The 27,370-nt window shown below is 45.2% G+C and overlaps 1 protein-coding gene across 4 annotated transcripts in view; it reads right to left on the bottom strand.

Annotated features, from left to right (window-relative positions):
• LOC147113545 (RNA/RNP complex-1-interacting phosphatase-like) overlaps positions 1-27,370 on the bottom strand; it is a 75,277-nt gene that overhangs the window by 33,486 nt on the left and 14,421 nt on the right. For 2 of the 4 annotated variants that reach the window (XM_085994768.1, XM_085994765.1), the window contains exons 2-5: positions 20,195-20,270; positions 9,679-9,716; positions 8,902-9,039; positions 8,697-8,820 (exon numbers count right to left, since the gene is read on the bottom strand). In XM_085994768.1, the coding sequence (XP_085850894.1) occupies positions 8,697-8,820; positions 8,902-9,039; positions 9,679-9,716; positions 20,195-20,270 (376 nt within the window). Of the gene's footprint in view, positions 1-8,696; positions 8,821-8,901; positions 9,040-9,678; positions 9,717-20,194; positions 20,317-27,370 lie in introns of all 4 variants that reach the window. The other 2 variants (XM_085994766.1, XM_085994767.1) reach the window with 2 other exon arrangements.

The raw sequence follows: 27,370 nt of genomic DNA, 5'->3' as shown, positions 1-27,370 counted from the left end.
GAACTGGTCAGTGATCTTGCTTGGTCAGTCTGCCCTGAAAAATATTGACAGTCCTTTCCAGTTAAAGTGCTCTATGATGTGGAAACCTTTCTGACAAATGCCCTCCTCTTGCAACTACTGCCTCTTGTACTTCGTTATAGTTGTGGTTACGTACACTACAAGACACAGGTTATAGATTTGACTGGCATTGCACTGTTTTCCCTATGAGCAAAGCCTCACATAGCAAGGCTGAAATCTCTGCAATGTTGCCTGTTTGTACAACCCTGTCTAATTAGATCAACTTCTACCCATGCCTCGCCATCAACATTCTGGAATTTGCTGTGTTCTTAGTTACTTTGCTGAGATTTAACTGAGGTGTTCAAAATCATGAAGGATTTTTTTTTATTCATTCCTGGGTTGTGGGCGTCACTGGCAAAGCCGATCCCCAATTGCCCTTGAGAAGGTGAGCTGCCTTCTTGAACCGCTGCAGTCCACGTGGTGAAGGTACTCCCATAGTGCTGTTAGGGAGGGAGTTCCAGGATTTTGAGCCAGCGACGAGGAAGGAACAGCGATATATTTCCAAGGCTTGGAGGGGAACGTGGCGGTAATGGTGTTCCCATGCGCCTGCTGCCCTTGTCCTTTTAGGTGGTAGAGGTCATGGGTTTGGGAGGTGCTGTCGAAGAAGCCTTGGCAAGATGCTGCAGTGTATCTTGTGGATGGTACACACTGCAGCCACGGTGCGCCGGTGGTGGAGGAAGTGAATGTTTAAGGTGGTGAATGGGGTGCCAATCAAGCGGGCTGCTTTCTCCTGGATGGTGTCGAGCTTAAGTGTTGTTGGAGCTGCACTCATCCAGGCAAGTGGAGAGTATTGGCTGTAAAGCATTCTGGAATTTGCTGTGTTCTTAGTTACTTTGATTTGTAGATGGTGGAAAGGCTTTGGGGAGTCAGAAGGTGAGACACTCGCCGCAGAATACCCAGCCTCTGCCCTGCTCTTGTACCCACAGTGTTTATGTGGCTGATCCAGTTAAGTTTCTGGCCACTCCCTCAGCACTGCACTGCAGTGTCAGCCTATCTTTGTGTGCTCAAGTCCCTGGAGTGGGACTTGAACCCACATCCTTCTGACTCAGAGGCGAGTGTGCTACCAACTGAGCCACGGCTGACACTTGTTGGAGATAGTCATTGCCTGGCACTTGTGTGGCGCGAATGTTACTTGCCACTTATCGACCCAAGCCTGAATGTCGTCCAGATCTTGCTGCATGCGGGCATAGACTGCTTCATTATCTGAGGAGTTGCGAATGGAACTGAACACTGTGCAATCATCAGCGAACATCCCCACTACTGACCTTACGATGGAGGGAAGGTCATTGATGAAGCAGCTGAAGATGGTTGGGTATACTTCGATAAAGTAAATAAGGAGAAACTGTTTCAGTGGCAAAAGGGTCAGTAACCAGAGGACTCAGATTTAAAACGATTGGCAAAAGAATCAGAGGCAACATGAGGAAAAAAAAAAATTACACAGCGATGTTGTGATCTGGAATCCACTGCCTGAAAGGGTGGTGGAAGCAGATTTAATAGTAATTTCCAAAACGGGAATTGGATAAATACTTGAAGGGAGAAAAGAAATTACAGGGCTATGGAGAAAGCCAAGGTAGTGGGACTAATTGGATAGCTCTACCAATGAGCTGGCACAAGCACAATGGGCCGAATAGCCTCCTTCTGTGCTGTATCATTCTATGAATTACGTGACCCTGTGTCTGCCACTTGAGCAGGCAAGAGGCACCAGGCTAACTAAGCACAAACAACATATGGTGTTGTCCCATATCATGTGGAATTGATAAACTGATTAACACGTCCTCAGGATAAAATGGCCCACTGGGCTCAGAATGTGCTACGTGACCTATGCTCTCTGCCTGTCTCCCCAGGATCTCTCAAGTAGGGTCAGTATGCCCACCTCTACCAGTTCCATTCAGCTACCGCTTCGCTGGACAGCTGCAAACTGAGTGATTCTATATGGGCAACTCGCTGTCTCTCCACATGCCTCCACAATGTGTTTGAAGAGGCAATGATGGGTCGCCTATCCCTGGAAGTCTGATACCCAGGTCTGGTTCAAGTACCTGCCCCTGTACAGCTTGCACTTTGTCTTCCAGCCCCGTTCTGGCCTAAAGCAACTGTACAATGTTGTGAGCATTTCCAGAATATTTGTGGGTTGGCATGTGCACCAGCGCTGAAATCAATCCAAATAGAATTTAAAAAAAAATCACGATCAAAAGTGTGGGTATTTCCTGTTATCGTTTCTGAATTTTCTCTCCTTTAGATAGATAGTTATACAGCACAGAAAGAGGCCCTTCGGCCCATCAAGCCCTGTCTATTCTAATCCCATTTTCCAGCACTTGGTCTGTAGCCTTGTATGCTATGGCATTTCAAGTGCTCATCTAAATGCTTCTTGAATGTTGAGGGTTCCTGCCTCTACCACCCTTTCAGGCAGTGAGTTCCAGGTTCCAACCACCCTCTGGGTGAAAAAGTTTTTCCTCAAATCCCCTCTAAACCTCCTGCCCCTTACCTTGAAACTATGCCCCCTGGTTATTGACCCCTTTACTAAGGGAAAAAGTTCCTTTCTATCTACCCTATCTATGCCCCTCATAATTTTGTACACCTCAATCAGGTCCCCCCTCAGCCTTCTCTGCTCTAAGGAAAACAGCCCAACCTGTCCAGTCTCTCTTCATAGCTGAAGCGCTCCAGCCCAGGTAACATCCTGGTGAATCTCCTCTGCAATCACATCCTTCCTATAGTGTGGCGACCAGAACTGCACACAGTATTCCAGCTATGGCCTAACATATTCTATGCCTCAGCTAATGAAGGCACGTATCCCATATGCCTTTTTAACCACCTTATCTACCTGTCCTGCTGCCTTCAGGGATCTATGTACATGCACACCAAGGTCACTCTGATCCTCTGTCCTTCCTAGGGTCCTACCATTCAGTGTATTCCCTTGCCTTGTTAGTCCTCCCAAAATGCATCACCTCACACTTTTCAGGGTTAAATTCCATTTGCCACTGTTCTGCCCATCTCACAAACCCGTCTATATCGTCCTGTAGCCTGGGGCTTCCCTCCTCGCTATTTACTGCTCCACCAATTTTCGACTCATCTGCGAACTTACTGATCATACCTCCTACATTCATATCTAAATCATAAATGTACACTAAAAACAGCAAAGGACACAGCATCGATCCCTGCGGTACACTACTGGACACAGGCTTCCAGTCACAAAAACAACCTTCAACCATCACCCTCTGCCTCCTGCCATTAAGCCAATTTTGGATCCAATGTGCCAAATTGCCCTGGATCCCATGGGCTCTTACCTTTTTGACCAGTCTCCCATGTGGGACTTTGTCAAAAGCCTTACTGAAGTCCATGTAGACTACATCAACTGCACTACCCTCATCCACACACCTAGTCACCACCTCGAAAAATTCAATCAAATCGGTTAGACATGATCTCCCATTGACAAAGCCATGCTGACTATCCCTGATTAATCTCTGCCTCTCCAAGTGGAAACTAATTCTGTCCCTCAGAATTTTTTCCAATAATTTCCCTACCACTGATATTAGGCTCACTAGCCTGTAATTCCTTAGTTTATTCCTACTACCCTTCTTGAATAATGGTACTACGTTAGCTGTTCTCCAGTCCTCTGGCACCTCCCCTGTGGCCAGAGGGGTTCTGAAAATTTGTGTCAGAGCCCCTGCAATCTCCTCCCTTGCCTCACACAGCAGCCTGGGATATGTCTCATCAGGGCCTGGGGAATTATCCACTTTTAAGCCCGCTAAAACCGCTAGTACCTCCTCCCTCTCAATACTAATTTCTTCAAGTATATCACAATCCCCCTGCCTGATTTCTATGCCTACATCGTCCTTCTCCATAGTGAACACAGATGCAAAATATTAATTTAAAACCTCACCTACATCTTCTGGCTCTGCACACAGATTGCCACTTTAGTCCTTAATGGGCCCTACTATTTCCCTGGTTATCCTCTTACCCTTAATATATTTATAAAACACCATGGGGGAAAAATCCAGTTGGTTGCACCACCCGTTAGCGCCTTAAGAGGGCGCTAAGTGGGGCGCAAACCAACTAGCGCCCGGGCGCGGCACTGCCCACGCCTCCCGCCAAATTCAGCGGGAGGTTAGTGGTGGCGCTAACCGTTAGCGCTGCGCCACTGGCGATGACGTCATCGGTGTGTGCAGCGCCCCGCTCACGCCCTCGGCCGCGATCTTCCGGAGCGCCCCCTGATTTACCGCCGGACGCTATGTCCAATAGGGTCAGGGTGGCGTACCTGTGGCCAGGGAGGCGCAAATTAAAGGTGAGGTGCGGGGCAGCCATTTTTGTTGTTGGCTGCCTGCCAGCGCTCCCGTCCCCGGCCTCCGAAACCCCCCCACCCCGCGGAGTGCCGGCTGCGCTCCAAGAGCCCGGCACTTCTATTTTTCCCGCCAGTGTTTTTTCATGCCTCCTCTTAGCTCTCCTAATTTCTTTTTTAAGTACCCACTGCACTTTCTATACTCCTCTAGGGCTTCCACTGTTTTTAGTCCTTTGTATCTGCCAAAAGCCTCCCTTTTTTCCCCCAATCCATTCTTGTATATCCCTTGATGGCATCCAGGGTTCCCTGGGCTTGTTGGTTCCACCCTTGACCGTTACGGGAATATGTTGGCGTTGTACTCTCTCTATTTCCTTTCTGAAAGACTCCCACTGTTCTGATGTGGATTTTCCTACAAGTAGCTGATCCCAGTCTGCTTTGGCCAGATCCTGCGTTATCATTAAAATCGTCCTTCCCCCAATTTAGAACCTTTATTTCCGGTCCATCTTTGTCCTTTTCCATGACTACCTTAAATCTCACCGAATTATGGTCACTGTCACCAAAATGCTCTCCTACTGACACTTCTACCACTTGCCCGGCTACATTCCCTCGAATTAGGTCCAGTACTGCCCCCTCTCTTGTAGGACTTTCTACATGCTGGCTCAAAAAGCTCTCCTGGATGCACTTTAAGAATTCCGCACCCTCTAAGCCTTTCACACTCTGACTATCCCAGTTAATATTGGGGAAGTTGCAATCCCCTACTATTATTACCCTATTATTTCTACACTTCTGAGATTTGCCTACATATCTGTTCCTCTATCTCCCCCTGATTGTTTGGGGGCCTATAGTACACTCCCAGCAAAGTGCTTGCCCCCTTTTTGTTTTTAAGTTCTACCCATATGGTCTCATTAGAGGAACCATCCCTCCTTACAGCAGTAATTGACTCCTTGATTAATATTGCGACACCCCCTCTTTTACACCCCCCCTCTGTCTCGCCTGAAGATTCTATACCCCAGAATATTGAGCTGCCAGTCCTGCCCCTCCCTCAACCATGTCTCTGTGATAGCAACAATATCATACTCCCATGTGTTCATCAACACCTTCATCTGCCTTACTCGCAAGACTCCTTGTATTAAAATAAATGCCATCCAGCCTTGCCATACTCCGTTGTGCGGTTACATATTTGCTCTGCCTTCCAGGCTGACTTGTTTTTTCCTCTATATTTGGCTGTGCATCACCCCCTACTATAGCTCCATTCCATATCCCATCCCCCTGCCAAGTTAGTTTAAAACCCCCCCAACAGCACTAGCAAACCTCCCCGCAAGGATGTTGGTCCCGTTCCGGTTCAGGTGCAACCCGTCCGACTTGTACAGGTCCCACCTTCCCCAGAAGCAGACCCAGTGATCCAGGAAACTAAAGCCCTCCCTCCTGCACCAACTCTTTAGCCACGCATTCATCTGCTCTATCTTCCTATTCCTATACTCACTAGCACGTGGCACCGGGAGTAATCCAGAGATTACAACCTTTGAGGTCCTGCTTTTTAATCTGCTACCTAGCTCCCTAAATTCTTGTTGCAGGACCTCATCCCTCTTTCTACCCATGTCGTTGGTACCAATGTGAACCACGACCTCTGACTGTTCGCCCTCCCCCTTCAGAATGCCATGCAGCCGTTTGGTGACATCCTTGACCCTGGCACCAGGGAGGCAACATACCATCCTGGAGTCACGTCTGCGGCCACAGAAACGTCTATCTGTTCCCCTTATGATAGAATCCCCTATCACTATTGCTGTCCCACTCTTTTTCTTCCCCTCCTGTGCAGCTGAGCCACTCGTAGTGCCACGGACTTGGTTTCTCAGGGGAATGCAGCAAGAGCCATCTCCCCCATCAGTATCCAAGACGGAAAATCTGTTGGAGGGAGATGGACCCAGGGGACTCCTGCACTACCTTCCTAGCTCTTTTACTCTATCTGGCGGTCACCCATTTCCTGTCTGCCTGTGACCACCTCGTTAAACGTGCTATCCACGAAGATCTCAGCTTTGCGGATGCTCCACAGTGACTCCAGCTCCGAAACATGGATTTTGAGTAGCTGCAGCTGGAGACACTTCCTGCACGTGTTTGCCCTGGACACCGAAAGTGTCCCTGACTTCCCACATTGCACAGGAAGAGCACTCCACGCTGCCGAGCTGCTCTGCCATATCCTACGCTTAATTTCCTCCCTTTACTTCCTTTAATTTATAGAATATTAAATACACTAGGGACCTTACTTCCCTTTAAACACTACTTACTCTAAACTAGAGACCTGACCTTTACTTTAACGACTGGACTGTAGAAATACTCACCAGGTCCTACTTACCAATCAGCTCCTTCCCTGGTTGTGACATCACTTTAGCGGTTTCGCAGTTGTTGTTGTTTGACTTCTCCCGCTCTCGGACTCGTTCCTTGGTGTAAATTAAGAACCAATTCCCAACTCGCAGCACTCTGTTTCCCAAACCAAACCTCTCCAGCCAAACAGATTAGAGAGGTGCTCAAGAGCCCCAACAATAAAGGGCTACGAGGTCACACCTGCCCTTAGAGATTTCCTACTCTCCCTGTGGGAAAGCACTTGTCTCTAATTGGCAACTCCCCAAAGCAGCAAAAATTGGATCAAAAACACATGGGAAATTGTGAGCAAAAGCCTTTATTCTCTAATGTGCCACAAAAGTGTACCATCTCATCTTGAAGAGTTTATTCAGGTATATGAGGTCAAATATGATCACATTTTATCCCAGTCCTCTCAAGGACTTTGAAGGGCAATGCCTATGAAGTTGGTGTGTAACCCTTCAAGTGAAAGGCATAAATTCTGCTTTGGCCAAAAGGATTGGAGATGACTTTCCACGTTTGGTAAGGTTACCTGTGGAAATTGCCCCTGAATTGACTCTTGGCCCAGAGAGAAGCCCACCAGTAGGATTGTATCTTTCATGCGAGAGCTATGGGAATGAAGACTTACAAGAGGTGGGTATTCTAAAATCTGATGGAAAAGGAACTTTTCAAGAAAAAGAGAGGGGACTACTACCAGTCAAAAAACACTAATAGTTTTCTCACAGAAGCACAAGAGTCAGTACTGCCTGGTGCCAGATTTACTCTTGGATGCATTAGTTGGTGCTAAGTGTCTTGCAATGAGGTCAATCCCAACTGGATGCTACTTTTGGTCACAGAACAGTCTCTAGCACTCCTGGGTGGGAACTCCTGTGTTATCAGCACTAACCCATGGCTCCCATGTAGAAAAGCTCCTATTTAAAGAATATTTCTTGTTCTAAAGCCAGTCTCTTCAGGTCCTGATTGAGAAGTCTTAAGCAAATATTGTATATTTGATATGAAGTCGTGTTAACAGTATAGGCACCTTAAACCCCTGCTGTGTCTGCCTGCCAGCATGACTGCACTCAAAGCAGGGCTTATAAATCGAGCTGTGTTTTGATTTTTTTTTTAAAAAACAGAAAGTACTCCACAAAACACAGGAATGATAATAGTAGAAATGGCCCACTATCAATGATATGAAAAGGAACTGATGACTCTCTGATGAAGGTGCTTTTATAAAGCATGGAAAGGCCAAAAGCATCAGTGGCAACATCATGACTTCGGGGATATCAAAAACTATCTTTTTTAAAAATGTTCCTCAGATTCTCTTTGATGAACTTCAAAAGATACACAAAGCACAAAAAACAAACTCCACAATATGCTTTGTTCATAACACAATCAATTTGAACTACATGAGTTTGCACTTTGATGCCAAATTGAGATACTAACTTAAGGAAGTACAAATATAGCTAAAATTGTCTACGAATTCAGATCTTACAGTGTAGGTATAACACACAAGTTTTCATTATTTTAATATCAAATTGTTTATATTGTATTGAAGCCTCACCTATACTTACCAAGAACAGAAAAGTAAGCTCTGGAGAAGAAAAAAAGTTGATAGTATGTCTGAGACTGCCCACGCAGCAAGAATCTGATCTCAGCTCTGCCTATAGGAGAGGCACTGAATAGACACTTCCCTAAACTGAATGGAAACAGCAAGTTACCCAGGATTGTACTTACACAGCTCAAGAGCTGCATTAGCAGAGCCTGGGAGCCAGTCACTTGCCTACCCAAGAGGCTACTGAATGGTGCATGCCTTGGAAACCTGAAGAGAGGTAGAATAAATGAATTTGAAAAGCTAAGCAAAAATTGGGGGAATAAAACAGAATTGCAGTGGAATGGTTAATACTGTCTACAGGCAATAAAACTATTCTTGATTTAGTAATTTACACATGCAAATTATAAGCTACCAAAACATATTACTGGATCACTTCACATCATACAGAAAATAAACTGGATTAATTTAAATATTTACCATTTACTGAATTTTCCCACAAAAATTTTCTGGTTAGCTGTTTAAACTGAAGAATGGTGGCCTCATCTGGAAGTTCAAGTCCAATAGTGTAAAGTTTTTGATACTGCACATTTCTAGGCAAATCCTAAAAAGTAAAAATGTAAATAAACCAACAATGTACAGATTTCATGAAATTCACAAATTATAATCAGTACATAGAGCAAACCTTTTGGCTGTAGTAGCGAGTTGTATACGTTAAGTCAATAATTAATCCAAGCTCCTCATTTTGTTCTTTAATTTGAGCAATAAGGTCTTTTGAAGTAAACTTCTGACCAACAGTAAGCCTTTTACTTTTACTTGTTACCTGTAAAAAGAAGAAAAAGTAACAAGTTGAAGAGTATAGAACCATTGAACACAGATCCAAGTAAAGAGTGGAAAAGTTTTGTAAATGCAAAGCATTACCTTTTCCAATCAGGTTTTTTTCTTAACTTGCACTTAAGATCCTTCAGCTCAAACTAGTACTTCTCTCCAATTATCACTGTTTGCAAAAGTGCTTATACTATTTTTTGCATTCAATTGTGTTAATAATTTTGATAGGATGTTTGGCTATTCTTTCCTGGTGTGATGGATCGCAGATTGTTTATATCAAATTGTAGCACTATATTTTTCACAATTCTTTATGGGACTTTTCTTGGCTGGTGATTACTATAATTTCATTATTGCTCACTGAAACCAAACATTATGTATATGAAATAGACATTATTTGCCCAGGTTTCCCCCTGGGCCAAAGCCATATCTTAAGTTGAATGAGGTACCATTGCCTACATGTACTGTTAGAAATTGTGGTTGGGGGGGGGGGGGGCGAAGAAGAGGAGAAAGAGAAAAATAAAAATGGAGGGAAGAGGGAGTAGTTCTTTATTTGCCCCAACAATGTCCTATAGTCAAAAAAGGGTTCAATAGGTACCAGGCTGGTGTACCAGAATGCAGCTCCAGCTATACACACCCTTTTAAGGATAAAGCCAAACTTGCTTGCAGGACCACCTAATGGGACAAACAAATACTGTGAAAAATACCTTTTTCAGCTTCCTTTGTACCAGTTCAGACTTTAAAAAGGCAATAACTGGAGCACCATATCAAGGTTTCTTTAGTGAATTTGTGTTTCACCAGTCAGTTGACGAGCTGGGGCCAGTGGAATACTCAGTGAATGCACAGTTGCTTTTTAAACCTTATGGATTTGTCAGACTTTCAATATAATTACAATTGTTGAAACAGGTTTTAAGTACTAGTGAGAAATCAAGTATTCTTTTACTGTAATCTAATAAAATCTGCTGTGTTTGCTCTTGCTTCTGTTCGCTTTTTTTTTAATTCATTTATGGGATGTGGGCGTCGCTGGCAAGGCCAGCATTTACTGCCCATCCCTAATTGCCCTAGAGAAGGTGGTGGTGAGCCGACTTCTTGAACCGCTGCAGCCCGTGTGGTGAAGGTACTCCCACAGTGCTGTTACAGAGGGAGTTCCAGGATTTTGACCCAGTGACGATGAAGATATACTTCTAAGTCAGGATAGTGTGTGACTTGGAGGGGAATTTGGAGGTGGTGGTGTTCCCATGTGCCTGCTGCCTTTGTCCTTCTAGGTGGAAGAGGTAGCGGGTTTGGGAGGTGCTGCCGAAGAAGCCTTGGCGAGTTGCTGCAGTGCATCTTGTAGACGGTACACACTGCAGCCATGGTACGCCGATGGTGGAGGGAGTGAATGTTTAAGGTGGTGGATGGGGTGCCAATCAAGCCGGCTGCTTTGTCCTGGATGGTGTCGAGCTTCCTGAGTGTTGTTGGAGCTGCACTCATCCAGGCAAGTGGAGAGCATTCCATCACACTCCTTACTTGTGCCTTGTAGATGGTAGAAAGGCTTTGGGGAGTCAGGAGGTGAGATACTCGCCGCAGAATACCCAGCCTTTGACCTGTTCTTGTTGACACAGTATTTATGTGGCTGGTCCAGTTAAGTTTCTGGCCAATGGTGACCCCCAGGATGTTGATGATGGCGGTTTTGGTGATGGCAATGCCATTCAATGTCAAGGGGAGGTGGTTAGACTCTCACTTGTTGGAGATAGTCATTGCCTGGCACTTCTGTGGTGCAAATGTTACCTGCCACTTATCAGCCCAAGCCTGAACATTGTCCAGGTCTTGTTGCATGCGGGCATGGACTGCTTCATTATCTGAGGAGTTGTGAATGGCACTGAACACTGCAGTCATCAGCGAACATCCCCATTTCTGACCTTATGTTGGAGGGAAGGTCATTGATGAAGCAGCGAAGATGGTTGGGCCTAGGACACTGCCCCGAGGAACTCCTGCTGCGATGTCCTGGGGCTGTAATGATTGACCTTCAACCACCACAACCATCTTCCTTTATGCTTGGTATGACTCCGACCAGTGGAGAGTTTCCCCCCCCCCCCCCGATTCCCATTGACTTCAGTTTTACTAGGGCTCCTTGTTGCCATACTCAGTCAAATGCTGCCTTGATGTCAAGGGCAGTCACGCTCACCTCACCTCTGGAATTAAGCTCATTGGTCCATGTTTGGACCAAGGCTGTAATGAGGTCGGGAGCCAAGTGGTCTTGGCGGAACCCAAACTGGGCATCAGTGAGCAGATTTTTGGTAAATGCTGCTTCATAGCACTGTTGACGACACCTTCCATCACTTTGCTGATGATTGAGAGTAGACTGATGGGGTGGTAATTGGCTGGGTTGTATTTGTCCTGCTTTTTGTGAACAGGACATACCTGGGCAGTTTTCCACATTGTCGGGTAGATGCCAGTGTTGTAGCTGTACTGGAACAACTTGGCTAGAGGCGCGGCTAGTTCTGGAGCACAAGTCTTCAGCATGATAGCCGGGATGTTGTCGGGGCCCATAGCCTTTGCTGTATCCAGTACGCTCAGCTGTTGATAGCATGTGGAGTGAATTGAATTGGCTGAAGGCTGACTTCTGTGATGGTTGGGACCTCAGGAGTAGGCCGATATGGATCATCCACTCGGCACTTCTGGCTGAAGATGGTTGCAAACTTTCACCACCTGTTGCAGGCCCAGAAGGCAGTTATGTCCTTCAGAACTTGGCTAGCTCCGTCAGTAGTGGTGCTACCGAGCCACTCTGTGTGATGGACATTGAAGTCCCCCAACCAGAGTACAATCTGTGCCCTTGCTACTCTCAGTGCTTCTTCCAAGTAGTGTGCAACACGGAGGAGTACTGATTCATCAGCTGAGGGAGGGCGCTAGGTGGTAAATCAGCAGGATGTTTCCTTGCCCATGCTTGACCTGAGACTTCATGGGGTCCGAAGTCAATGTTGAGGACTTAATAAATTTGATTCATCGTTAAGCCTGAAATTTGTCACTTGTATGGGTGTTATTTGTCCATCAGTTAGAAAGACCAGGAAAGGACAAGGTATCCTGTACATTTTCAATGAGTTTATTAGCAGCAATAAAGGGTTTATTACTCATCCCAGGTATGCTACATTATCAGATATCATACAAAAAGGTAACACTTCAGTTTATAGGGAACAATGGCTTTCTTACAAGAGCAGCCTTTAGCACAGAGCATGAGAAAATATATTTGAATGATGGTCCAATTATAACATGTATGTTTGGCTATTTTCTCCCGTGCTCTACTGTACTGATGCCAACTGTGATTTTCTTTTTAATTAAAATGTGCTTTGAAGTACTGAAGATGTTGCTTGCCAGTCTTACCCTTGTACTCTTGAGTGGTCTGCACAGAGTGATCTTAAATAGAGTGCTTCTAAACAGAGTGTTAACGTTGGGAATTTGGAGACAATAGGAATTCAGAGCGGGGGGGGGGGGGGGGGCGGGGAGGAGATGCTGCTTCTTGCCTCCAATATTTGTAGTGCTTTGTGTTACAGGTAAATATTTAATTTAATCAACCTACAACTTAAACTAGATCAAGTATTCAGTTAAAAAACTAAACTATAAGCTAAGTTAATTAAATATTTAAACTCTAAATTTTAAAAAGGTTATATAGGGATAGCAGTGCAGGTGGTGCAACTGCAGCATGTGGAAGTTTGTGGAGAGCATTGCGATCCCAGATGACCACATCTGCAGTGTCTGCTTCTCAAGGAACTTCAGTTCAGAGTTGTCGAGCTGGAGGCCGAGGTGCGTACATTGCGGGGCATCAGGGGGGATCTGGACACTTTGATCCAGGAGGTAGTCACACCGCTTAGGTTAGGTAGTGGTACAGGTCTGGTTAGTGGTCAGGGACAGGAGGACGTGACTGCGACTAAGCCAAGGGGATCCCAGGTGGAGTGCTGTAGGAGCCCCGGCCTTTCCATTATCCAACAGATATGAGGTTCTTGCTGCCTGTTTGGATGAGGGCAGAGTCTGCAGGGTGGATGAGCAAACTGACCATGGCACAGTTGGCCATTCAAGTGGGGGGAGTGAAAAGAAATGTTGTAGTGGTAGGGGACAGATATTGTTCTCTGCAACCTCTAAATTAAAACACAGAACCTCAAATGTAATCTCTGGATTGTTACCTGAGCCACGCACAAATTGGCACAGGGACAAGCAGATCAGCGAGTTGAATGCGTGGCAGGAAGGGGTTTCGATCCATGGAGCACTGGCACCAGTTGGGACAGGCTTCACTTAAACCAGGCTGGGACCAGTATCCTGGTGAATCGAATAACTAGGGTTGTAGATAGGGCTTTAAACTAAAAAGGAGGGGTCAGGGGAGGGGAAATTTAGAAATCTAAAGAGAAAAGTCAAGGCAATGGAACAGTGTAGCGATTTGGGTAAAGATAAGCAGAGTGTGATAAGAAAGGACAGAGAATTTAACGGTAATAGTGCATCAGCAAATAACGTAAAAGCAGGGAATAATGGTAAAGTTAAAATTAAAGGCTCTTTATCTGAATGCACAAAGCATTCGTAACAAGACAGACTAATTAGTGGCACAAAGAGATACATGGGTTTGATCTAATAGCCATTACAGAGATGAGGTTGCAAGGTGACCAAGGTTGCGAACTAAATATTCCAGGGTAATTGACGTTTCGAAAAGACAGGCAGAATGGAAAAAGTTGGTAGCTCTGAGAATAAGGGATGACATAGGAATAGTAGTGAGAAAGGATCTTGGCTCGCAAAATCAGGAAGTAGAATCAGTATAGGTGGAGATAAGAAATAACAAGGGGCAGAAAACACTGGTGGGAGTTAGTTTATAGGAGCCCCAACAGTAGCGATACTGTTGGACAGAGTATTAATCAACAAATAATAGGAGCTTGTAACATTGTAATAACTTTCATCTTCATATAGACTGGGCAAATCAAATTGGCAAAGGTAGTTTTGGAGAACGAGTTCATAGAAAGCATGAGACAGAGTTTCCTAGAATAATACGTCGTGGAATCAACCAGGGAACAGGCTAATTTAGAAGTTGCATTGTGTAATGAGACAGGGTTAATTAGTAATCTCATAGTAAAGGAATTCTCTGGGGAAGAGTGCTCATAATATGAGGAAAAAAATCAGTTGGCAGCACCTCCAGTTAGCGCCTTAACAGGGCGCTAAGTGGGGCGCAAAGCAAATAGCGCCCGGGCACGGCGATATCTGTGCCTCTCGCGTAATTGACCGGACATTTTGCGGCGGTGCTAAACAATACCGCCCGATCTCCTGCGCACGCAGATCTTGACGTCATTCGAGAGTGCAATGCTCTTGTGACGCCCCGGACCGGAAATTGAGTGGGATGCCCCTCCTTTCCGCCTGGCGCAACCAACCACAGGTTGACTGGAACGCTTCCCAGTCGCTGTGGGGCTGGAGGAGCGCTATTTAAAGGGGGCCTCTTCCTGGCTTTTGTGTGGTAGCCATTTTTGCACCACTCGTTCCAAGAGAGAGAGAGACAGAGAGAGAGAGAGAGACAAAGAGCAAGAGAGACTTCTGCATTGAGTCAACGTTGTCTGAGGTAGTTTTGGCTTCTGACCATAACTTTGCAGGTACTTTGCTTTTTGACCTTCATAACTTTGATTGCCTAGATACTATGGGGGCTGCAATGGATGGGAACGTTGGCCTTCTCCATCACATTCAGAGGGCACAGAGACGCAGAGAGAGAGTGGCAATCATGGCCAGACAGGCGTCGGTACAGGAGACCTTACCCTCCCAGGGTTTTTCGCCAACCGTTCTCCTACATTAATATGTCTGAGGAGCAGTGTTTGCGAAGGCTGCACTTCAGCAAGGAAGTGGTCACTGAGCTCTGCCACCTGCTTCAGCCAGATCTGCAGCCTCAACTGAGGAGCAGGACGTCTCTGTCGGTGGCAGTGAAGATAACAGTGGCTTTAAACTTTTATGCCACCGGCTCATTTCAATCAGCTACTGGGGACATCGCCAATATCTCCCAGTTCGCGGTGCATTGCTGCATCAGTCAGGTAACAAATGCCCTCTCTAAAAGGAGACGAGAGTACATCTCTTTCCCCATGACCCCGGACAAGCAGCAACAACGCGGAACGGGCTTTGCGATGATAGCGGGCTTCCCCATGGTGCAGGGCGCCATTGACTGCACGCATGTGGCTTTGCGTGCGCCGCAAGAGAATGCCGAGGATGTCCGCAACCGAAAGGGCTTCCATTCCTTAAATGTTCAGTTGGTCTGTGACCACAGACAGCTGATACTCGCTGTCAATGCCCACTTTCCTGGCAACAGCCACGATACCTTTATCCTGCGCCAGACTTCTGTGGCAGACCTTTTCCAGGCACCGCATCACCCAGGAGGTTGGCTTCTCGGGGACAAGGGATATCCTCTTGTGCACCTGGCTGATGACACCGCTCCATACGCCCAGCACCCCTGCTGAGCTACGATACAACGAGAGCCATCAAGCTACCAGGAACATCGTTGAGCACACAATCGGTGTGCTCAAGCAACGGTTCCGCTGTCTGGACCATTCTGGGGGAGCCCTTAGTACTCGCCTGAGCGAGTCTTCCACTTCGTTGTTGTGTGCTGCATGCTGCATAACCTTACAATCATCAGGACCCAGCCAATGCCACCAGGCATTGGAGCACCAGCAGAGGAGGAGGAGGAAGAGGAAGATGAGGAGGATGATCATCAACAGCACCAAGGTGGGAGGGAGGTACACAATGTACAAAGTGGAAGGGCCATCTGTCAAAGGCTCATAGCAAGTCGCTTCTAGGCCCCCTCTGAGGAAATGGCTTCTGCCATTCAAACAACCTGAATGAAACCATCCCGCAACCCCTAAGCCAGTCAAGGCAACAATGATTGCAAAGACCAAACATGTACATTTTGAATACAGACACTTCTTTATTTGACAAACTGTGTGTGTCTCATTTCCACATGACAAACTAATAGAAAGAAACACAAAAAAGGCATTAACATAACTGGCTCTCACAACCTGGAGACAATGTCCAAAACAGTTACAAAAATTTGACCACGAACCTAGTCCTTCAATAAAACAATGAAAAACATTTTGTCACACCTCCTACTTTTTGCCCTTCGAGGGGGATCTCCTTCCCTTGCGAAATTCCCCCCTGCAGCTCCTCTGTAATAGGACCCCAGTGGCTGGAGCAAGGCTGGGGGAAGGCTGCTGATTGTCATAAACTGAGAATGCAGGTGCCCTTAAAGGACAGCCTGGACCAGCTCTGGGCCTGGAGGGTCCAGCTGCTGACTGCACCAACTCTGCATGGTAGGCAGCAGTCTGTCCTACAGGTGGTGGCAACTGCAGTGGAGAAGTGCCAGTGGTGGCAGCAGGAATGCTGTCATCTTGAGGACAGCAACTCCCTGCTTGACCGACACACTGGCACTACCACGGGGCAGCACTTCAGCATCCGGAGCAATCGGATGGAGCACAGATTGCTGACCTGCTGCGGCGCGGTGAGCGCCCCGGGGAAATGCGCCCGACCCAGCGAGGGTGGCAGCAGTCAGTGCTTGCGTGGCCTCAATCTGCATCTGCATGAGACCAGCCACTGACTGCATTGCAGCACTAAGCATTTGCGTGGCAGCCGCCTGTGCTACAGCGAAGTGCTCCACACTCCTTGCCAGTGATTCAATGGATTCGGGCACCCTTGCCGCTGCAGCCATGAGCTCAGTGTGCCTGTGCTCTGCCTGGGTGTTCATTTCAGCGAGGACCCACTCCTCCTCTGCGTCCAGTGCAGCAGGACTCGAAGCCATACTCTCCCTCCGGGGAGAAGGCCCCCGAGCTTCCCTACCCCCATCGCGTTGCTGCAGCCTGCTGGGTCCTGGAGCTTCACCCTAATCAGACCATTCCCCCCTGCTCCCCTCCAGGGAAGGCGTGTTCCCAGTGTGGGCATGGGCTGCCTCGGTAGAGGGTGGCGCTGATGCTCCGGCTTCCTCTTCCTCCTCGCCTTCAGCTTCACTCCCACTGGCAACTTGAGGGCCCGTCTCCTCACCTGGTGAATCACCATCTGAAAGCAGGGAGGTACGAGAGTGGTTTTAGCGTGAGGACAGGGTGGCTGCAAGGGAGGCATGGGTGCAGCGATTTAGAGATTTGGATTGAAAAGTGTCAAAGGCTGCTGTTGTGAGGACCAAGTGGAAGGAGAGAGGACAAAAAGGTGATGACCTTACCATTGCTGTCCAGAACGGGGTCGGCGTCTCCAGTGGCGACGGGACCAATCACCCGGCTTGCCACAATCCTGTGGACGTGCTCAAGATCACGGAGGGGTTGCAGCTGAGGCCGTCCTCCACCGGTCCGTTACTGCTGTCTCCTATTATGAGACAGCTTGGCCGGCAAGAAAAAGGACGGCGTCTGATTAAATATGCAGCCATGGTCTTGCCTGAAATGCCTCCCATGGTTGAATAACCCTTACTGTATGCAAAGTGTGGAATGTGCGTGTGTGTTTGATGAAAGGGCCATAGGTGTTGGATGAGTGTTGGGCATTGGGGCTTTTAAGACCCTCTGGCCATAAAGTGAGGTTGAGATGGAGGGATGGCGAGGTTTTGAAAAAAAGGCACTCACCCTGATGACTCAAGTGAGGTCGTTGAACTTTTTCCTACATTGGATATGGGTCCTAGGCACCATGCTGCTTGAGGAGACTCTCTGAGCCACCTCCCTCCACACTCTTCTGTACTCATGTGGCAAAGGCCTCCTGCCACTCTCTGGGTACAGAATGGATCTTCTGTGCTCCACCGCGCCAACCAGAGCCTCCAAGGCCCGCTCACAGAATCGCGGTGGTCGCTCCCTGGCCGTCTCCATAGTGTTTGGCTGCTAGATTTAGCCACAGGTCTGCACAGGTCTAGATTCAAGGCTTCAATGAGCAGGGTGTGGCTGCAGAGCAAGATCGACCCTCCCCTTTAAGAACTGACCGGCGCCAGTGTGTCTGTGTTCAATCGCTAACTGACAGCACCTGCGCTGCGCCCGCCCTCTGAGGTAGCGCCTCGCTCCTCGGCCTTAGCGCCTCGAGAGGTGTGTAGCACCTGATTTAGCGCTCCAATCACCTCCAGGGGCGATAAAAGCCAAGTTTGCTGTCGGAGGCGATAATTAGCACCAGGCACTAAACTTTGCGCACCGCCAATAATGGCGCCCCATATGGGGCGATACCGAATTTTTCCCCCGCTAAGTTTTTCACTCTCAAACCTAATGTGAAATTCACTCTCAAACCTAATGTGAAAGTCTAAGTCTGAAACTAGAGTCTTAAACTTAAATGAAGCCAATTATATTGGTATGAGGGGTGAGTTGACTAAGGTAGATTGGGAAATTAGATTAAAAAGGTATGACAGTAGATAAACCGGCAAACATTGAAAGAAATATTCCAAAATTCTCAACGAATATACATTCCATTGAGAAATAAAAACCCCACGGGCAAAGTGATCCATCTGTAGCTAACTAAAGAAGCTAAGGATAGTATTCGATTAAAAGAAGAGGGTTATAATGTTGCTAAGAATAGTCTTATGCCCGAGGATTGGGAGAGCTTTAGAAACCAGCAAAGGAAGACCAAAAAATTTATATAAAAAGATTGTAAGAGCTTCTACAAGTATGTAAAAAGGAAGCGAGTATCAAAAGTAAGCGTAGGTCCCTTAGAGGCTGAGACAGGAGAAATTATAATGGGGAATAAGGAAATGGCAGAGATTTTAAATAAATATTTTGTATCGGTCTTCACAGTAGAAGACTCAAAAAGCATACCAAAAATAGTAGGGAACCAAGTCGCTAATGAGAGTGAGGAACTTAAAGTAATTAAGATCAGTAGAGAAAAAGTACTTGATAAACTAATGGGACTAAAAGCTGACAAATCCCCTGGACCTGATGGCCTACATCCTGGGGTTCTAAAAGAGGTGGCTGCAGAGATAGTGGATGAATTGGTTGTGATCTTCCAAAATTCCCGAGATTAGCAATTAGGAAGGCAAATGGCATGTTGGCCTTTATTGCAAGTTGGTTGGAGCATAACAGTTTCCTGCTCTTGCCCCGAATTAGAAAATTTAATTCACTTCGCTTCTAATTTCTACCCTTCCCTCATCTTCACATGGTCCATCTCCGACTCTTCCCTTCCTCTACTTCTCTGCCTCCATTTCTGGGGATAGGCTATCGACAAACATCCACTATAAGCCGAATGACTCCCACAACTACCTGGACTACACTTCCTCCCACCCCGCTTCCTGCAAGGACTCTATTCAATTCTCCCAGTTTCTCCATCTCCACCGCATCTGTTCTGACGATGCCACCTTCCATACTAGTGCTTCTGATATGTCTTCCTTTTTCCTCAATCGAGAATGCCCCTCTACCGTGGTTGACATGGCCTTCGACCGTGTCTGTTCTATTTCCCGCACTTCTGCTCTCACCCCTTCCCCTCCCTCCCAGAACCACGATAGGGTTCCCCTTGTCCTCACCTTTCAGCCCACCAGCCTCCGCATTCAACGGATGGTGCGACCACACCTGGAGTACTGTGCACAGTTTTGGTCTCCTTATCTGAGGAAGGATATACTTGCCTTAGAGGTGGTGCAACAAAGGTTCACTAGATTGCTTCCTGGGATGAGAGGGTTGTCCTGTGAGGAGAGATTGAGCCTATACTCTCTGGAGTTTAGAAGGAGAGGTGATCTCATTGAAGCACACAAGATTCTGAAATGGTAGATGCTGAGAGGTTGTTTCCCTTGGCTAGAGTCTATAACTAGGGGGCATAGTCTCGAGATAAGGGATCGGCCATTTAAGAACGAGATGAGGAGAAATTTCTTCACTCAGAGGGTTGTGAAACTTTGGAATTCTCTACCTGAAAAGGCTGTGGATGCTGAATCAATGAGTATATTCAAGGCGGAGATAGATAGATTTTTGGACTCTAGGGGAATCAAATGATTTAGAGATTGGGCGGGAAAGTGGAGTTGAGGTTGAAGATCAGCCATGATCTTATTGAATGGTGGAGCAGGCTCAAGGGGCTGCATTGTCTACTCCTGCTCCTATTTCTTATGTTCTTACTCAAGGAGGACAGCATGGGAGTTTGAACTGGTGCAAATATTCATGTAAGAAAAAGTATGGACATCTTCATAATTAATTAAGTTTATTAGGTGCACATTACAAGAACAAATTCTAAAATATGCTTACCCTTTTCAATGGCATTTTGAAAGCAATAAATCGAGTTCCTGGTATGCGTCGCCCAACTGGTACAACACCTTTCCATCTACACAAAGTTTGAGAATGGGGGGTTGGGGAGGGGAGAAAGAAACCTGTTTAAAGATACAGGTGTTGCTCAATTTCTCATTGATGTGAAACATATGCACTAATTTACCAAACATTCTAAATCACATCCTTAATGCACTATTTGTGGTTTAGCTATAAAAATACAAGTAATCATTTGAACACTAATATTGCTTTAATTCATTTGTTTTTAAAAAAACACAAGGCTTAAATGAATTTATATTTAGGTTACAATTCTTAAACATGGAATAAGTTGTAAACAGTGCTTACTAGTAATCAAATTATTTAAAACAAAGGAATATTACTTTGGAATGTTAGTAAGTAATTTGCTTAAAAACTACTGGACACAAAATGAAGGGTTACCAACATTCATTGCCTCCCAGTGATCTTGCTACCCATTTATCAATGCAATTTTCCACATTTTATTGCCAGTGTTGGTGCCCAAGCACATGAAACCACAGTATAAATGAAAGCATTTGTGATAAAAGACATGAAGGTTAGGCAGCTATACCAACAAACCTAAACTCAAAAATACTTCTGGCGGAGTTCAGATTTCAAAGTAGAGTTTGGGTATAGCTGTTGCCCTGCATCTAGGCCCTTTAATGGATTTCTGCTTTGCCAGGCACATTCTAAATTCAAAATTTGACATAACTTAAATCAACATTCATAATGTGAAATCTAAGTGCCATTATGGAAAATAGTGGGGACTTTGACATAATGCAATAATAAATATCAAACTGTAAAGGCAGTTCCATCAAAAGATTGCACAACACTGACTTAAGGACAAACAGATCACCGGCTGTGCCAAGTCCGATGACAAGGCCCTACCTTCTATTCTAACTGGTTAATGAAACCACAAAAATTATTTTTCACAATAAAATAGTCTTCAAACAATGCATAACTGCAAGAAATGGTTTTGCATTCAGTATGCTCTGTTCCACACCTTTAAGAAGTACTGCAAGAAAAGAATTTATGAAGAAAACAATGATGGATCATGGCCAGGCAGCATGATATTTTGTTGGCTCATCAGGGAGAAACGTGAAACAGCACAGAAACAGGTCATTCAGCCCAACTGGTCCAGGCGCTTCCTCCCTCCAGTCTTCATCTAACCCTATCAGCCTAACATTCTATTGCTTTCTCCCTCTTGTGTTTATCTAGATTCCCCTGAAATGCAGCCTTACTTTAGATGAGCCTCAACAACAATCATAATCATAATCAACTTTGTCATTGTTAGTGCACAAGTGCAGTACAACGAAATGTAGGCTTGCGGCTCCCGAGAGTGTACATTTAGATTAAGACATTTAAACATTCAACATTCATTTGGCTTGTAATACATTAACATAAACATAACCATAATAAAGTGCATTGGCAGATGTGCAGGCTTTAGAGTTTATTTGTGGAGTTCAGTAGGATGACAGCCCTGGGAAAGAAGCTGTTCCTAAATCTAGTCGTTCGGGTGTGAATACATCTGTAGCGTCTCCCAGATGGCAGGAGGGCGAACAGACTGTGGCTGGGGTGGGTAGGGTCTTTGATGATGGTCCGTGACCTCCGTAAACAGCGTTTCTGGTATATGTGCTCTATGGTCGGTAGCCGGGTGCCGGTAATGCGTTGGGCAGTTTTGACTACCCTCTGCAGGGCTTTCCGGTTATAGTAGCTACAGCTGCCATACCATACTGTGATACAGTTCTTCAGGATGCTCTCTATATGAATAAACCTACCACTATTTCTCAACATTTTTGTGACGTTGTGAATTGTTTGGAACAATTACAATTTTGAAACAAATCATCAAAAAATTCCTGAAAGGATTAGAATAAACATATGGAAAGCAAAAGCTAAAGGGATAATTTCATCCCAAACTATAACAAAATATAAATACAATTTGGGGACAAAAGACCAGATTAAAAAAACTTGTATTTATATAGCGCCTTTAACGTAGTAAAATGTCCCAAGGCGCTTCACAGGAGTATTAAAAGACAAAAAATTTGACACCAAGCCACCTAAGGAGAAATTAGGGCAAGTGGCCAAAAGCTTGGTCAGAGGTAGGTTTTAAGGAGCGTCTTAAAGGAGGAAAGAGGTAGGTTTTAAGGAGCGTCTTAAAGGAGGAAAGAGGTAGGTTTTAAGGAGCGTCTTAAAGGAGGAAAGAGGTAGCGAGGCGGAGAGGTTTAGGCAGGGAATTACACAGCTTAGGGCCTAAGCAACAGAAGGCACGGCCACCAATGGTTGAGCGATTATAATCAGGGATGCTCAACAGGCCAGAATTAGAGGAGCGCAGATATCTCGGGGGGGTTGTGGGGCTGAAGGAGATTACAGAGATAGGGAGGGGCGAGGCCATGGAGGGATTTGAAAACAAGGATGAGAATTTTGAAATCGAGGCATTGCTTAACCACGAGTCAATGTAGGTCAGCGAGCACAGGGGTGATGGACGAACGGGACTTGGTGCAAGTTAGGACACGGGCAGCCAAGTTTTAGATCACCTCAAGTTTACGTAGGGTAGAATGTAGGGTAAAACTAGAATTACATTTCTTCCCAAGACTATAGGTAAAAAAAAACAAAATTAAAACTCATGATTAAAACAAAAATTTACTTCTTGGGCTAGACAATACTAAGAACCCCTCAATTCAACTACTGTCCTGACCTTCATGGTTAATTCCAGATACAATTTTAGAATTAAAACACCTGCCTATTGACACGCGGCCAAAAATAAGCTTGCTCCTAGCAGTTTCCTTCAACCTTGTGTGGATTACTGGACCCTGCCCCATTAGCTATCTCAACTAAAAATTTACACTAAATAGTTGATCTCACAGGTAAATAAAAATTCTATGCCTTTCTTCTTGCAAGTGTCTCTGCTTATCTTCCATTCTTAGTCTTCCTCTTCCTGCCAATCGTTCCTTCCCTCTCACAATCTCAGTTTCTTTTAATTATGTGAGTTCATAAACTAATAAAATGTATGAATAAATGGAGAATGGATCCCCGAATCTAGCCAGTGCTACCTCCAGATTAGTGTGACAGCTGCATCACATTATGTGGGGAAACAGAGAGAACAGCAACCAGGAGTTCAGAATCTCTTAAAACTTATTTAAATATTTGTATTTGGCAAGTCGTTTCTGGGTAGAAATCTGCACACAAAGTTAGTTAATATCGAATGAAAGAACACATTTTCTCCAGTAAGCACAATGTTTTTTAACGGTTCACGAGGAAGCAATAAATGTAGGGTCCAATTCTGCCCATGGCCATGCTTGCCTCCCTAACACCAGAGAAACTAAGTATTGCTTCCAGAAAAGTACCTGCAAGTAACAAATCACTTCAGCTCATCCTGCTATGGCCAGCAATGGGGTAAATAACACTTCCTTGTTCCCAACACTTGAGCTTCAGTTCAACTGACATCTTGCACAGTTTGCCTACCAGCTTCCCAACCTCCAAATCATCTAAAGCTCGTTTCACCATGTACAGTGATGGACTAAGCCCCATTTGCCCATCATTCTTGTACTTGCTCACCTTAGCTTGCCCCCTTATCCTCAACAGATTAAATTTTACATCCCCGCCATCATCATCAACAAATTCCTCTACATCCACACCCCACCCTATCACTACAATGTTCTCCAGCCTCCGATTCTACACTCCTGTGAATTTCCCCCCCCAATTTGGTGGAAAAGCCTTTAGCCATCTTGGCCCTTCTCTCCAGAATTCCCTTCCAATACAACTCCACTTCCCTCCTCCTCAAAATTGGTCACTTGAACCAGTCTAATCGGTAGTCTCTTAATCCTTCCACAATTGCTCAGCAACCACTCTTTTAATGAAGTGTCTCAAGACATTACAGTAAGGATATATAAATGTTAAGTTGTTGTTGTTGGCCCAGTGGACATCACATCAGTTCAACTCTCATCCAGAGTAATGTAACATTATTTAATATAATTTTTTGTTGTTGTCAAATGTCTGTAGGTCAAATTTGTTACATCCTTCAGTGTTTAGGTAGCAGTCTAATATTCACCACAGAAGGACAGCAAAATCCAGAGAAACTGTTGGAAGAGAGGATGCAAAGTCCAGACTGCTGTCGGGAGAGGAACACTGCAGTCCACCTGGCTGGTCTCAGTGTCAAAGAAACATTGGCCTGGAATTTGCGGTTCGCTGCAAAGTGACGGTGATCGCTGCTGACCTTGAAGAAAGCTGCCCACAAAGATCCGGCGATCTCTGTGGCAAAAACTTTAGCTTTCTCAGCCTTAATTTGAATGTAGCACTGTCAAAAAGGGATCTACAGCATACAGCAGCAGTGCTGTCATCAAGCTGTCTAAGCAGCCAAACACACTGAAGAATTCTTAGACAGCAAACCAGGAAATAAAAAGCAGTGATTATCATTCACTTTTAAAAAAATTTACAGAGCCAAATAAATATTATGACATACATGGGGTTTAAGGTAGAAGCTGAAATATCAAACAAACTTTAAATAAAAAGTTTTTTTTTTTTTAATTACTAGATTTTTAAAGTTTTATCATGGAGAAATTTGACATTCCACAAATACAATAATTTTCAGGGTCAGAACCGTTGTTCAGCAGTCAATAGGCCACTAAAACCCCAGTTACACCTCTTTCAACAAGACTTAACTTTTTGAGGGGGTATTTAACAGCGATATTAGAGCGGAAAAGGGGAAGTTTTCGTCAGTTCAAGTGAGCTCACTGGTTGCCAGCTATGGGGAGTTCCATAGCGCAGCCGGAGGCGGAACAGTGAATGACTGACTGCAACTTCAAGATTTCCGCGTTGATCTGTGCATGCGTTAAAATCCTGAATTTAAGGTCAGTTTCAGAGGAGAATCACGGCGAACACTGACAGTTTCACCGTCATTACCACCGCAAAATCCGGGCCATTGTATCCCATGATAAGTACCTAAAGAAAAAATTTGCTCGAGGGTTATCAAATTCTCTTGAATTTGTAGATATGATCAGCCTCTAGTTCCTATTGATCATAACGAGAACTTCCCAGCTCTTCTTCAAAATAGTGTCATAGGATCTTTTACATCCAACTGAGTGGGCAGACTCTTGGTTTAACTTCTCGTTTGAAAGTGCTGCACTCCCATAAAAATCACCCATGTCTTCTCTTTTACAGAAATTACAGCATGGAAACAGGCTGCTTAGCCCATCCAGTCTACATTGGCGTTTATCCTCCATGAGCAGTACTCATCCAAAACTCTGCTGCTTGTATCTTAACTCACACCAAGGCCAGTTCACCAGTCACCCGTGCTTGCTGGCCTACACTGGCTCCTAGTCCAGCAACTATTTTAAATTCTCATCCTTGTGTTCAAATCCCTCCATGGCATCGCACTGCCCTATCTCTGCTACCTCCTCTGGCCCTACAACCCTCAGATCTCAGCACTCCTCCAATTCTTTCCTCTTGCGCATCCCTGATTTCTATCGCTCCACCATTGGTGGCCGTGCCTTAAGCTGCCTAGGCCCCAATTCCCTCCCTAAACCTCTCTACCTCCTTTAAGTCACTCCTTAAAACCTACCTCTTTGGCCAAGCTTTTGGTTACCTGCCCTAATACTGTGTCTCTATATGGCTCGGTGTCAAATTTTGTTCGATAATGCTTCTCTGAAACGCGGTAAGACATTTTACTACATTAATGCCGCTTTTTAAAAAAATATATAAAAGCAAGCTGTTGTTTGTTGTAGTCCTAATCCTATGTGCCTGCCCTATTCCCATATCCCTTTATCGTCCTTTCCTTCAAACTCCTATCTAGCTTATTTTTAAATGTTGACATGATGTCTGCTTAAAATCACTAATTCTGGTAGTGGATTCCACTGCCTCACTGTACCCTGAACATTCTTCCCATGGTAAAGCCCAAAATTGCACACAGAACTCCAACTGTGGTCTTAAAATGTTTTATATAGATTACTCATTACATCTTGACTTCTATATTTTATGCCTCTCGTCATAAAACCCAGTATTCCATTTTTTAAAATTTTTTATAAATGGTCTTATCCAGTTGAAGTGATGCTTTTTAATGACTTGTGAACCAAATTCCTCTGCTCTTCCACATCACTTAGTCAGCCCCCAAAGTACAACTATTACTTTTTTTTAAAAACAAAATCTATCACCTCATGTTTATTGATATTGAATTCCATCCCTCACTTTTTTTAAGCCCAATTCCACCATCTTATCAATATCCACTTACAGCTTCCATTTGCGCTCAGAATTATTTACTATACCTCCTTTAATTTGCAAATTTAGACATCACTCCCTCTAGATCTATTCAGATCATTGATGTACACAGTGAACAGAAGCATTCCCAGTACAGAACATTTGGGGCACCATTTCCCACTTCCAACTACTCAGAGAAACTGCCTTTAACTCCTACTCTGTTTCCTCCCTTCTAGCCAGGTTTTAATCCAATTTGCTACCATTCACCTAATCCCATACCCTTTAATCGTCTCCAATAGTCCAGTGTCTTAACTCATCAAAGGCTTCCTGAAAGTCCACGTACACCGCACCCACTACAATTCCCCCACATCTGTCACTTTCTCAAAATAGCTTCTCCAGTGTAAACACTTACAGCTTCAGCAACCTCTCTTCATAACTCAGATGCCTAATTCTAGATATCAATTGAATTGCACTGCACTGATACTCTGCAGTGCCTTGATTTCTTGTTCATAATAGTGACAACAGCTGTAAACAGTATTCCACAGATGGGGAGGGGGGGCGGTAAGTGGACCAGTGCTCTGTACAAACTTTATCACTTGCAGAGATTTTTTGCTCTTTCTCTGGCTATACAACCAAGATCCTATTTGCTCTCTTTACTGCTGCTGCAAATTGTGCTGATGATCCATTCAGCTGCCTCTGCCACTTCCCTTCCTTCCTAGCCCACTGGGCCAAACTTCCTCAAAGGTTGCCCCCTGCCCTAGCCCTAGCCTCACATCCAGTTTCTCTGATCTCCCCGCATGACCTCTCTGCACTTATCTTGTCCAAGAGACCCACCAACTGCTCCCTCGATCCTATTCCCACCAAACTGCTGACCACCCAACTTCCTTTTCTGGCTCCCATGTTAGCTGATATTGTTAACAGTTCTCTCTCCTCAGGTACTCCCTCAAATCTGCC

This window comes from Somniosus microcephalus, chromosome 8 (assembly GCF_052327205.1).
Source record: "Somniosus microcephalus isolate GS21.2 chromosome 8, FLI_Smic_1.0, whole genome shotgun sequence".
Classification (NCBI taxonomy): Eukaryota; Metazoa; Chordata; class Chondrichthyes; order Squaliformes; family Somniosidae; genus Somniosus; species Somniosus microcephalus.
Note: the sequence above shows the minus strand (reverse complement) of the source record. Positions and strands in the feature narration are given on the sequence as shown.